We start from the raw sequence: 14167 nt of genomic DNA, 5'->3' as shown, positions 1-14167 counted from the left end.
TCTAAAACATGTTACACATGGCTAGCATTTTTGTGCATTTTCCTTTGAAATACTGTATGAAACTTTTAAGTACGATGTCATAGACTACCAGGACTGTAATAGCCTGTATTAGAACCTGATCAATAACGTGCCAATATGACTACTGATCTCTATGTTGGCACATATATGAATAGAAAGTGTAGTACAGACATCTTTTATAGTGTTCAATTTTAAGTATTTGACCCTTTTCCCCCCCAATTCAAGTTCAATATTTCAAATAATACAATTAAAATTCGGAAGATATATTGTTATCTATGTAACCCTTAAATTCCAATATTAGCCATTGCTCAATAATCCCATATTAGTCAGACATTTGTTTTTCATCAATCTTCCTTCATGGTACTATTTCCTTAGACGGTATCGCAAAAAAACAAACAAAACCTGATTTTGGGCTGAAGAAACATGATTAATTCCAGTTCCTGTGCTGTCGCTAACCTCGCTAGGCCTCTCACTAAAGCTGAAGGGATCAGAGTCTGGAGGTCTGGGCCTCCACACTTGGCTCCAAGGGATCAAGGTTCATGTCTGTCCAAAGACAACTTCATTTCCCCACATTTTCTGCTTTAAACAGGGGGTTCACTCACAAAACACACACACACACACACACACACACACACACACACACACACACACACACACACACAAGTTTGTTTCCCTGTACCTTGGGAAATCCCAGCATGCTGTGGGTCACAGGTTTGACTTTTGTTCGAGACTTAAATTGTGCATCTTGTTTAACACTATCATTTATTACTTATTATTAATTAAAGTTTATTTTAAACAGGAGCAATCGTATCGTCAAACATATCAGGTGACTTCACAGGGATACCAGCTGTTCTGTATTCCGCTTATACTTGTAGATATTGGATGATTTCCTTTACCAGAACCCTCCTGATCTGGCGACATGTCATTGATAAAACACATTAAAATCAGAGGAGATTTGGCCCTCAAAAGTTTTAGTAGGACAGATCCCTTGGGGTCAGAGAAATTTGACGCCCCTTTTATGCTGTCTGAGGAGGCATGGTGCCGGAGGTACACCACCTTTATAGGTCATGTGATATGTGGGTCATCTTGGGGCCCGCACAGCGGATCACCAGGATCAAACACTCTTTGATTGGCTCTTTGACTCATTGATTTATGGGTTCTGAAAGGCAACAGGAGTTCTAGGGTTACACGTACAGTAGATACGTTTTACATGGCAGTGCGTGACTTGCAACTTTTAACTTAATGATGACTCAGAAGGTGAAGTAGTAAAATGATTAAATGATTCCCGTAACTCTGAACTGAGTAGTTGTTAATTATGCTGGGGTCAGGTGGCAAATTCCACCTAGTTCAGGTCAGTTTGAGCTCTTTTTCAAATTGTTTGGTCAACGTATGAAACGTGTTTCCCGGAGCTTTGACATCAGAATGCAATCTGTCTTTGTCAGAGCCTCTTATGAATTGCCAAATGTCTCAAATCGCCAATGTTGAAGATATATTTGGGACAATATAAATCACAAAATCAATATAGCATATTTTTCCTCTTAGCTGTAGTGATATTTATCAATCTAGATTGTTTGTGGTATGAGTTGCCGAGTGTTGAAGACATCGGGCCGTTGAGATGTCTGCCTTCTCTTGAATACAATGGAACTAGATGGCACTCGGCTTGTAGTACTCAAAGTGCCAAAAAAATGCATTTGAAAAACTCAACAGCAATGTTTCTTTCCAGAATCATTACCTGGTTACTCAAGATAATCTGAAGACCTTAATGTGAGCAGTTTCATATAGGAACTATTTTCTTTCTACCAAGCTACGCCTGCCTGCCTGTATCACCGCGCAGAAGGAAGCCTGCATGTACTCAGCTAGCTAACGTTACAACTCAGCCGAAAAGAATGCCATTAATGTTTAAATCTCGCGCTGTCATGTGCATGAGTCTTTCATCCATGAGTAGACGCACGCTTCCTTCTGTGTGGAGATACGGTTGGCGGATGTAGTTCGGTAGAAAAAACATTGCTCTTACATGGATTATCTTAAAAAACGGGACATGATTCCTGGAAAGAGACACCTTTATAGCCGATTTCTCCAACACTCACAACAACTTCGAAACACTCTAAATAGCACTACAGCTAAGAGGACAGATGTTGATTTTGGGGTGATTTGTCCCTTTAAGTGTTGTTTTCTAATTGGCTAATGGAGATTTAATGCGACAGTAAGTGACAGGCCGTTAGACATCGGACATTAGTCAAAATTGACAATCTGTTAACTCCTTCCCTTTCTGTCTCACACGGTGCTTCTCTCTTCTCCTCTCTTTCTCAGAGTGTGGCTGTCCAGACCAGTCTAGCCTTGCAGAGGAGAGAGACTGTGGGTAAGTGGTGCAGAGCCCTGAGATGATTACAATGCACACAGGTATGGAAAAGGCACTTAAAACCTTTACAAGGACCCCGGGCTTCAACGGCGATCTTCTGTGTCAGAGGCTCATCACCTCTGCTCCGGCTCTCAGCTGGGGTGAGCGCCTTTAGAAGGCCACACCAATATTTTTTTTACAAGTATTCCACTCCATTAAAGTCAGCAACCAGACCTGCCCATCAGTTTGATTCACATGCAGAAGCCTAAATGTCTCTTAGGCTGTCTGGCCAAAGTCATTCATGATGTTAAACTGTTCAAATAAAACAGGCTCCTATGTCAAGTATGTTGGAGGACATCTTTTTTTCTATAACTCTTACAAATAGGCAGAACTAAGATGAATGTTGATTAGTGTATGCACTGGACATATCGATAGAGAAGAGTCATAAATGCTCACCTTGATATGTTGCAAGTAACTTTGCAGTCTTACTACACAATCATTTGTTGCACACAGCTACCTTTACACATAAATCTTCAAGAAATAACTAAATATTTAGTGTTCAAACATGAATAAGTCTACTTTTAAATAGTTTTCTGTTAAATAATATATGTCATATGTGTCATTGGCTCGAGGATTCCTCATACATTGAACCCCCAAAATGGATTTTCGTCGATCATTCGGACTCTATATCAGACATATTAAAATGATTTGCTGTTCTGTTAAAACAAATGTAAGAGACACATCTCATCCCTGCCCCCCACTGCTGGGAGTTATAATCACTGCCTGACAGATGACCTACCACACACATACACTCACACACACATACACACACACACACACACACACACACACACACACACACACACACACACACCACCACACACACACACACACACAGGAGCTCAGTTTACTCAGCTAAGCCCTCCTACCTGTCTAGTTGTAGCCAATCGTAGTGATTATTAGGAAAGAGTTGATAAACTGTGGTCCATCCTCTCCCCCGTGTGGAAAAGACAAGCACAAAGGTTAACAGTTAACCACTGTTTGCTGACTCCCCAGACAGGTAATCGGTGTTAATCAGAGATATATCCCATTTCCATTTGAGATGATCCATTTATGTAGATGAACTTCAAACTTCATAATGTAAACATGTAAACACATTCACATTAAAATGTGTGTATAAAATTAAACATCTTATTCTTGAGACGAACTTTATTGGTCTTTTTTTTTTTTTACTTTGCGCATCTCGAAATTCGATAGGCACGAGACCTGCTACTCCAAAAAAAACTGTCCAAAGTGGCTCGATGGGGTGGATGCTACGTACTGCCTCCAACATATTGACAGAAATGTGTTATTGGAACAAATAATGGGACACATTAGGCTGTGACTCAAAATCAACCAGAGACATGTCTGCACCACCCCGTTTCCATTGCGCACCCTTGGATATGACTGGTGCGCTCTACAGGCCATCAACTCGAGAATTAATCAACAAGGTTGTTTATTATAACCAACAAGCGATATAAACATGAGACGCCTATAAGAAAGGTTTGTTTTTGGCATAATTAATTTCTCATTTGTTTACTTTAATGATATGAAAACATCAGACGTAGAACTCGTCCGAAGTAAAGATGCACTAACTTTAAAGTGACAGTGTCACCTGTACAAATGATTGATCATCGAGATTTCGGAACAGTCTGATTGGATGAGATCCACCTCTCAGGCACAGGGCCAAATTACGTCCCCCCCCCCCCCCCCCCCCCCGCCCCTCCTTCCCAAGGTGTCTCATTCACTTTTCAGATGGGCACTCCTGCCCCTCCTCTCAAACACTGACGAAATAACAGTGTGCGTTAAGCAAAATTGAACTTGTTGCTTGCCAGCACTTCACGGTTTCTGTCTCTCCGATCAGAACCAGGATCATCCCGGAGTGGGAACCTGCAACTCTGGAGCATCTAGGAGAAGAGAAAGGCGCACCAAGGAGCTAAGTGTTGCGCCGATTTGGAGTGGACATATTTGGACACTTTTTACGCATCCATGTTATGCACTGGGACTAACTGGATTTAAGGACATATATCGATATTTGTGTATTTTATGGAATAAAACAGCTTTAAACGTAAGTATTTTTATGTTTGGAATAAACTTTGAATTGAGACTATTGCTCTAAACCAGATACTTGGCAATTAATGCCTGTTGGCTTATTGTTTTCATAATATTTAACATTTGATTCTGATATGAAGAAAATATTTGACACATTAAACAAATACATATATTTCAGTTAACTTTCTCAGTCACGGACACACCCAGTGATGCCGAGTTGTCCTTAGATAACCTACACTGGTGTGTCCCGCTGCTGAGTAGAGTAACTGAATTTCCATAGTAAGCTCTGCGGATTGCCGATTACGCCACAGTTTTAATAGTAAATTCACACTTGAATTTAAAATAATGAATACAATGTTATTAATTCTTCAGTTATACGAGTAGCAGGTGTTTCTGTGAAGAAAAAGAGAACAAGTAATAGAAACGGCAGCAAAACCAGAAGTCAAGTTTTAATCAACTCCTCACAGCATGACACTATCAGTATTTTATTCCTAGAAGCTGATATTTTAGTTTCATAGTGGGGATCATCTCCGAGATCCACATAAACGACTACTGAATTCAAATATGTGCGACCAATAATACGCCCGTGTGATGCTGAACTTTCTTGGAAATGCCTCTTTTTTTCGATTTCCTAGAAATCCTTCAGCGACTGCCTTTAGTTTAACCAACTCTCTCTAAGAATATAAACTCTTATTTTTTTTTACAATAATCGGAAGAAAATTTAGCGGGAGATGTAACGTTATTAGACCAGGACCTCTTTCTCTTATTATCTCTTCAAAGTCTCATTTCATTTAGTTTTCATTAGGGTGGGTCCGTTGACTTCGGATGGACTATACACTCATAGACTTTTTCCCAAAAATATGTTAGATGATGATCTTTTGCGCCAATTACCATTACATAGTGTGTCTGGTTGTTACAGAGTATAACAGTTTGCAGCTTCCACTGCGACCCACCACTTGTGTTTACACAGTGGGGTGGAAATGAGGACAGGGGGCTCACTGCTCCTGTCCTCCTGTCTCCAAAAACTCAGTAGTTCGACCCCACAAGAAGCTTTAGTTGCCTATTTCTAATGTGAACAAATGAACTAAATCTGCCAGCTAATATGATATGTCAGATTAATGTGATGTTCCTGGTTTCCATTGGCTTTTCAAAGAGAGAACAATCCATTATTATCTCGAAAAAATGCAAATGTATTAATTTGTTAAAATGATTGGAGCCTCCACTAATATCTGGATTATTTTTATTTTTTTGTAAAATACATTTAATTCTTCTAAGGCGAATGCATGATATAAAATATGTTAAGCAGATTTATCTATTATAAGTCAACAAACTAAATACTAAAAGCACTATAAGAAACAACATAAAACATAAATGCCTTATATGCATTGTTTCCTAAAGCATCTTTTTAATTTTTCCAACAGATGATACTCTATATAAAGTATATCCTGTGGTTATATTGTCTCTGTGAAGCTGCAACTGCGACAGGTACGTTTTGAATGAGTAAATGCTACTCCCTCTATCTCTTTCTCAGTCACTCCTTTCTCCCTCCCTCCTCCCCAAATCGACCCCTCTCTCTCTGTTTTCCTTTATCTTTCTCCCTCTCTCCCTTCCCCTCTCTCCCTTCCCCTCACTCCTTCTCTTCTTCTGTCCACCTCTGTGAGTTTCATCGAACTTAAAGTGATTGCACATGGTAACATTCAGCTGGTTAGTACTTTACAGCTGATCATCAGCAAACTGTCTGATGTGTCAGCGGTGCCTCACAGCATTAAAGCTTCACTCTGTTCTTTAAGTAGCAGACTGTGATGAGTCCCCCTCCCGCCGTCTGTCTGAGAAACCTGCGAGACTATACTCAATAGTGAAGGTCACAGTGTTGGCCGCTGAAATTTACATCTCGGGCCCCGCTGGCCCCCCTGGCTCCCCTGGCCCCGTACAGATGGACACCTTTCAATTAGACTCTGCTCCCAGTGTGGAAATAACAGATGGTCTCACCCCTCAACCTAATAAGGCCCTCTGTTAAAGCTCACACAGCTATGCCTCTGGGGCAGTCCCACCACTGTTTCCAGAGCATTCCCCACATTGTTCCCTGTGACCCCCACCCCTCCCCCTTAAAGAAAGAAAGAAAAAAAAGAAAAGGTGAATCTTCTTCCTCTCCACAGGGCTAAGCATGATTCAGCCTGTAGCCATGTCTATCTGACATCCCCTTCGCCTCATCACATAGAAGTGAGATGAGACTGAGATAAAGTTAAAAACTGTTAAACAGACCTGGGGGGGTTAAGCACAGTATAGGTTAACCCTATCTGTCTTAACATTAGTGTAATAAAGTGTGTTTGCAGTATATTATGTGGGATTACATTACATATCCTTACCCACTGCTGCAACGTAGGTGTGCAACATCAGTGGCACGTCTTCAGCTCAGAATAGAGTATGAGGTCATGATAAGGAAGATAAGTATTATTATCTAGTGTGCGACACGCTGATGACATATTTCACTTCTTTATGTGTGGGTCTACCTGTCATCATCATGTAAGTGAAGGAGGGATTATTTTAGAAGGAAAAGTAAAATGCACAGAACTCAGCAGTGGCCTAACATGAACTGATGCAATCATGACTCCACTGTTTAACCAAATTATCTTTAACTTCATACTAACATACTGTAAATACGCTGCAGTCAGTGCTGAATGTGTTCCCCCACCCAGCATTTTAAGCATGAGGCTTGACTTTCCAAGAGTCATTTTCAGGCCATGATGCATGTTTTCTTTTATTAGGCTGGGTGTAGTTGTCACACCCCATCAATGCTAATGAGTCGGGCAGTTTATAATGTCTACTCGCCTCAGTTAGAATGAGAGAAAACAGAAAAGACATGTTATAGTATGGAAGAGAGCAGCAAAGAAATAAACCTAGAATACAGTAGTGAATACATTTATATGATATGGAAATGCATTTAACCCTTTTGCTTTTTGCGTTTCAGCCTCCAACTCATTATCGATAATCAAACCAGTCACTGGGTCCCTCTCAGGGAAGGTAACTCTTCCCTGCTTCTTCTCCATCATCACAACCTCAGCCCCAGTGATCAGTCTCGATGGCTTGTCCATTCATACCAGAGATTCCGTACGGATCAAATGGTCCAAAATAGTAGGAGACGTGGAATCCACAGTGCTGGTGGCAGAAAATGGAAAGATCAAAATGGACTCCATCTACTTACACCGCGTATCAGTGCCCAGTCACCCTAAGGATGTAGGCGACGCCTCATTGACAATGGTCAAGCTGCGTGCCAGTGATGCGGGCACTTATCGATGTGAGGTCATGTACGGCATTGAGGGCACCCAGGATGTCGTTAACCTCGATGTCGATGGTAAGTCATTCACCTTTCCCCGTCATATAATATTGCTCTCTCAAGATACTGTATAAAAATAGACGGGTTAGCTGCAAGGGTTTAATAATAGTGAAATGCAATACAAGTGGTGATAGAAATGTAAACAATATGAGAGAACTATGGGCGCCCTTCTGCTTACTTTGATAGCAGCACCTACCCAGTAGTTACGCAGACTAACCACAGTTTTCAGTTCTTTTTTTAGAGGCAATGCCTCTAAAAGAGATGGGAATTTGGGTCCCTGTCCATATCAAGTACCGCAGTGTTTAAATTCCAGTGTTCAGCCATCTAACCCAATAAGCCATTAGAGCCCAAATATGGATAGTATCCCACATGTTGGCAGAATAACAGCTATGTTATAACCTCATCCATCCCTATCATCTCGGGTGCTACCTTGTCAGTGGAGATTGTGCTCTTGGTGGGGCACTCAGTGGGTGTTACCAAGCCTCTTTACTTTGCTTTTACTGAGTAATAACAGTATTCCCCAATATCACTCCTCAAATTTGTGTTAAATGATGTATATGGTGATGCAACAATAGTGCAGTACTCTCCTTGACATAGTGTCATTATGTGCACTCTGTGTCACTTGATAAGTATTCTGTGAGATATAACTCATGTTTTGGGATGCAGAAAACATGGGTGGGAGATACTGGGATAGTCTTGGTTTTCACTGGTTTCCAATCTACACAACCTCTTTTCCAACTATCTGCAATGTTAATTAGGTCTATCAATCATATCCTCTGCATCTGTTTACTGTCCACAAATATGAGAATTTCAGGGCCATGGCATCATCTGCAGTTATCTTGTTCATTTGTGGTGAACTGTAACAGTATTTCGCTTATCCTCTTGGTTTATTGCAGCGTTTCCCCTTTCCAAAGAAGTCGAGAGACTCAATTATTTCACCCATGATGTGTGCTTTATAGGACGTTTGACATAATTTATAGCACTGGAATTATGCTGATGAATTCCAGATCACTATGTTCAAGTTTCTGTACAAAACTTCATTAAGTTTCATTTTTGGATGGTCATTTGTTCTCCTATGTGTTGCCAGGTGTTGTGTTTCACTACCGGGCAAGCACCAGCAGGTACACTTTGGACTACCAGAAGGCTGTCCAAACTTGCCAAAATATTGGAGCAACCATTGCTACATACAACCAACTGAAAGCAGCCTATGAGGATGGCTTTGATCAATGTGATGCCGGCTGGATTGCTGACCAGACAGTGAGGTTAGCTGCGTTTTAATTATCTGCCATAAATTAAGTTCTGCTATTCCATGATATACTCTTTGATTGTATTCCGATGTGTGAAATCTTTTTGGTAAGATGATGGGACCTTTTATAATGGCTTTGCTTTTCTATCTGTACAGATACCCAATTACAAACCCAAGGAAGGGCTGCTTTGGCAACCTACTGACTAAACCTGGTGTTAGGTCATATGGGACCAGGAAACCCACCAACACTTATGATGTATACTGTTACTGCAGACAAACTTAATGGTAAGTCGGCCACAAGATGTGGCTTTTCTAATCCTAAGAAATGAGGTGTCGTTAGAGGCACGACACACCCTCTGAAATGACAAAAACCTTCAAATGATCACAGTGCCAAAGCAAATCACTTTTACAGCTTATAAGACCGCTGTGGAAAGACACTTAATTGTTTTGTTTGAATTGGTGACAATGTGTGATCATTTACATATTTTGTTGCATCAAACAATTTCACATGTTAAGTTAATGTGAGGGCGAAGCTCCTAATAATTTCATTCATAAGCAGGAATCAAAATTCATTCTTCACCACAATGGTTTTGAAAATGTTGACAACCAAAATGTGATAATGTTATAAATGTCTTTGGCACTGCTTGTGGGAAGTCCTCATTTCTCAGACAAGTGTTTGACTGTCTGTTCATTATCCAGCCTGTTGCTGCTGAGAGACTCAACTCCACTCAGAGTGTTTGATGAGAGTTAACATCCCAGTCAGCCCTCTGTAGTCGCTCTTCTTATCTGGGATTCATACAGTGCAGCCCTGCTACAGCACATAATATAAGTTTCATTTATTTTGGCACAAGTTGCAAATCACTTAGTTGTTAATATGAAGCCATCAGTCAGTATCATGACATTTGTATTATTAGTGTTATGAACAGATGTAGACAATGGTGTCAGCCAGGGAACGTCACCCCCCGCCCCACATCCACCAGGGACATGCAATGCTTCAAACTCTCCAATGCATCTTTGGCCTCACTATATTCTGGGCCAGTTGTACACGGCGAGTATGTGTGTTCTTATAACAGTAGGTTTGACACACATACACATACATCTAAACACTCTACTGAAGAGTTGCTTTGATTTACTGAGTTGGATCATTGTTGTGTGTAATAATCAGGCATATAAAGTTACGCAATACAATTTGTTCAGACATATTTGCCTTGAATAGATCATATCATATAGTCTAGAAGAGTTTGAGACATAGATGAAAAATAATATAAAAGTTGTGATAACCAATAACTTACTGGTAGTCATCAATATAGTTTAATGGGCAGAAAACATACAATAAAATGACTATGTAAAAAAGTGACGTTTGGCTGGTGAAAGTGAAGGATATCATGTCTCTTGTCTGCTTTTTAATAGGGAAGACATGTCTGGGTGTAAAGGATCTCCTAATCTCAATGCCATTGTAAATCAATGGGATGAAACCGACATGGGATATTTGAAACGTTACACCCAAGACTAACTGAAAACATGTAGTCAGTCAGTCATCCTCTGTTGTTATGTTGTTTGGATTCACTTAAGATCCAGCCTTTCTGTAGTCTGTTTTTTATATTATCCTGCAGGCAAAGATAAATGTTCATAATTGCCACAGTGCATGGACCTTACGAAGGCATGACCTTTACATGAACATCATGAGGGAAGGAAACATAGAATGTGTAACCTTGTTCACTGGGAAACGTTATGACCTGAAGTACAGGCACATTCATTGACAGGCTGGGCACATTGTCTGCATTGCTATCCCACCTCAGCTTAATATAATGAATGAACTACTGTTGTCCTAAATACAATCGGTGGGAGATATTTTGGGTCTGTGCCTTGCACAGCTGTGACTGTTGTCAGCTGTTTTTGGGCTATGTCTCTACTGAAAGGTCAAAATGATCAAAAAACCTGTAGCTTGAGATGAGAATGACATCCGGAATGGCTGTTCCTGTCCATCTGTTTGATACACTGATTCATGCCAATGTTTGTGGATTTGGTTGAACAGTGAATTAAATCCTCTGCCCTGGGTGTCTGCTTACTTAGAGTAATCCGATTGTGCTGCCATGATCACTGAGGATTTGCTGCCATGTTGCCTTTGAGTTAATGCTTTTTGTTAACTTTTCATTGCATTTTGCCATCTTTGTTTCAGGTGAAGTGTACTATGCTCCTGTGACCCGTAAGATGACTTTTGCGGAGGCCAGTGCAGAGTGTAAGAAGAGGAATGCTGTCCTGGCAAGCCCTGGCCAGCTCCACGCTGCCTGGCGACATGGTCTGGACAGATGCGACTACGGCTGGCTCTCGGATGGGAGCGTACGACACCCTGTTGCAGTAGCCAGATTGCAGTGCGGGGGAGGCCTGCTCGGCGTCAGAACCATGTACCGCTACAGAAACCAGACTGGCTTCCCAGAACCAACTATGAAGCTTGGAGCTTACTGTTTCAAAGGTAAACTCACTCAAAGGGTCTTATTGCTAGTATTTAGTATATTTGTAGAATGTCATGGAAAAATGGTTTGTATATGTTTATATTTTGGTTTAGACAGTGACAGACAGTAATTGAAGGCAAAGACCATTCACTGTTAAAACCATGCCTGGACTGTGTGGAGCGATGATCTCATCTCCTATTTGCCTCTGCGCCCTGCTTTCATTTTCTGCTCATTTGCACTGCTGTACACATTCTCACATTTTGAAATGTTTACAACTTGTCTCATCTTTTGTTCATTGTTCTGGAGGAATGATTGATGACTTATGAGCATTGCAGTGTCCAGTTTACCTCACTGTCAAACTGTAGTTTCCCGCCCATTTCCATGGCAACAAAATTAGCCAAGGGGAGAGTAACATTATAGTGGATAACTCTATCTGTTTACTTTAAAAACAATGGACAAGGCAATTCTTGTTATGATGGGGGATTAATGACCAATAGTTTGCTTAAGAGTTTGTGAACAGTCAGTATCTGTCTGATTTAAATAAAAAAAAGAATATATATATATGTATTGCTTTCAGCTAATCAAGGCTACTGAAGCGTATACTGTTCACAATATTCAAATGTTTAATTTTATATAATATTATCACATTTAAAGAAAGCCAAAAGTCCAATGAACTGTTATCCCTATCATAAGAAAGTAACAAAACAACAAAGAAATAAACAAGTAACAAAATAAATATTGATTGGGAATCTGGAAATTCATGAATTGTGCATTCTGCATTTCCTATGGACACATGTTGCAAACCATGGTGATTACAGACCATGGGAATATAGCTTTAAATCCTTGTGACAGTTCATGGTTCACTGGAAGATAGGATAATTATGCTAATCTCTCCTCAAAATAAGTGTGTTCTTAACTAATCAGTATCCCCAGGGTAAAACAAAATAGATGACAGATGATAGCCACCATCTAGAGAAGCAGCAAGTCACTATACCTCACCTGTCAGCCTTTTTAGTCTCACTATCTAACTCCCTTTACGCCTTTCTCATCTCGTTTCCGCTGTCAGAGTTTGCCCTCTGTCATTCTCACTTGTACTTATCAGAGCAGACGTTTGGATAATGGACAAAGCTACTGCTGGACTTCTAAATCCAGTCATCCTCGGTGACCCCTGACCTGGCCTTTCCATCTTTACAAATGAGAGGTTGGACAGATAAGCCGTCCCCTGTCTGGCCATTTACTGCCCCTGAGCTATGGTAGCTCTCGCGGTGATAAGTCCCCATGGAGTTCAGAGGGCACACAAACAGGCCACCCTCACCTCCTGCTCTGTGTATTCCATGTCAGCTCTCTCCGTCCTGTTGTATTTACGCCCCTGTCTAAGTGCTTTTCAAGTACCCTTGCTTGGTTGGACTCACTTCATCATTTCCTGCTTTAATAATATCTCAAAAAAAGTATGTAAACCTACTTCAGTTAGACTACACAGAAAGACAGGGAGAGAGGAGGTTGTTGCAGAGCGAAAAGGATGATAATTGGTCTTTGATTGGTCTCTGCATTGGTCCGAAGAAAACAAAGGCCTCAGTAACAGCAGCGGTGAGATAATGCACTCTCTAAGTGCAGGCCCTATTTTTCCTGTTAGGGAAAAACATGTCTCACGCCTTACATCAGAGATAGTTTCACCAAAAAGAGGGCTAGTACGTAATGGTCAACAGCTGGCTTTGCACAGTCTGTCTGGGCCAGCAAGGAAAGCTTTCTAAGTCTGTTTTTATGGGTGTGAGTAAATGAGAGAGCAGCAAAGAGGGTCAGGGGCAAACTAAAGGAGTTTAACCTATTAAGATTAACCTATTAAGAAAACCTTACAAAAAGTAGGCAAGTTCATTAGTGAGCATTTGAAGACGATCGCTAGGAGATGAAAAGATGAAATCATGGGCTGCTGTTCAATGACAGGACAAAATACAAGTAGCACTAAACCAACAAACTGTTGGAGGAGAGACAGACAAATATTCAGGGCAACTCTAACAAACCACACCAAAATCACTAGATTTCAATAAGGTTTATATGCTGTTTAATTCCTCTGGTACAGTCATGGTCAGGCAGATCTTGAAATGTTTAGAGAAACATTCAAAGTGCACTTCGTTTTTTAACAGAAATGAGAACACTTTGAAAATGACATCATCTGCCATGAGCTGACAAGAAACTATCCAATTTCATCAGGTAAAAAAGGCAAACTACTAAATGGAAAATCAGCATGATAATATTGGCCTCGCTGATTTGCCAACAATTCTGGTGCAGATAAAAACTTGGTTCCTTAACTTAGCATTGGTTCCACTGTTTCTTTGAGGCGTAATGTAGAGAAGAAGTCCTTCACACCAAGGTTTCTAGGAAACTCTTACCTCTGGGTACTTTAATGTTAAGTGTCACATTGTTATTGCAACTGTGACATATTGCTCTTTGACTCCAATTTCACTCATAGGTCTTGTCTCACAAACTGTCAGTATAAGGTATATAATTAGATATATGTGTAATAATTGTATCTGTTTTGCACATCATGTGTGTAACATTTGAATTCATTGAGGGGATTGCCAATTAGACTGCTGGATCGTTGTGTTAATCTTGGCATCTTTCCACACATCAGCATGGTGTCTGTATTCTTAAAGTGTTCTACAATTCTGCTTTATATTTAAAGGAGTACA

At 40.5% G+C, this 14167-nt stretch overlaps 1 protein-coding gene across 1 annotated transcript in view; it reads left to right on the top strand.

The window, feature by feature from the left end:
- Positions 1 to 2420: 2420 nt before the first annotated feature.
- Positions 2421 to 14167, top strand: part of LOC115013646 (versican core protein-like) — a 61339-nt gene continuing 49592 nt past the window's right edge. The window contains 6 exon segments of the mRNA XM_029440092.1: positions 2421 to 2517; positions 7416 to 7799; positions 8869 to 9043; positions 9184 to 9295; positions 9297 to 9312; positions 11207 to 11500. Coding sequence (XP_029295952.1) covers positions 2421 to 2517; positions 7416 to 7799; positions 8869 to 9043; positions 9184 to 9295; positions 9297 to 9312; positions 11207 to 11500 — 1078 coding nt within the window.

The sequence above is a fragment of the Cottoperca gobio genome, chromosome 9, assembly GCF_900634415.1.
Source record: "Cottoperca gobio chromosome 9, fCotGob3.1, whole genome shotgun sequence".
NCBI lineage: Eukaryota > Metazoa > Chordata > Actinopteri > Perciformes > Bovichtidae > Cottoperca > Cottoperca gobio.
Note: the sequence above shows the minus strand (reverse complement) of the source record. Positions and strands in the feature narration are given on the sequence as shown.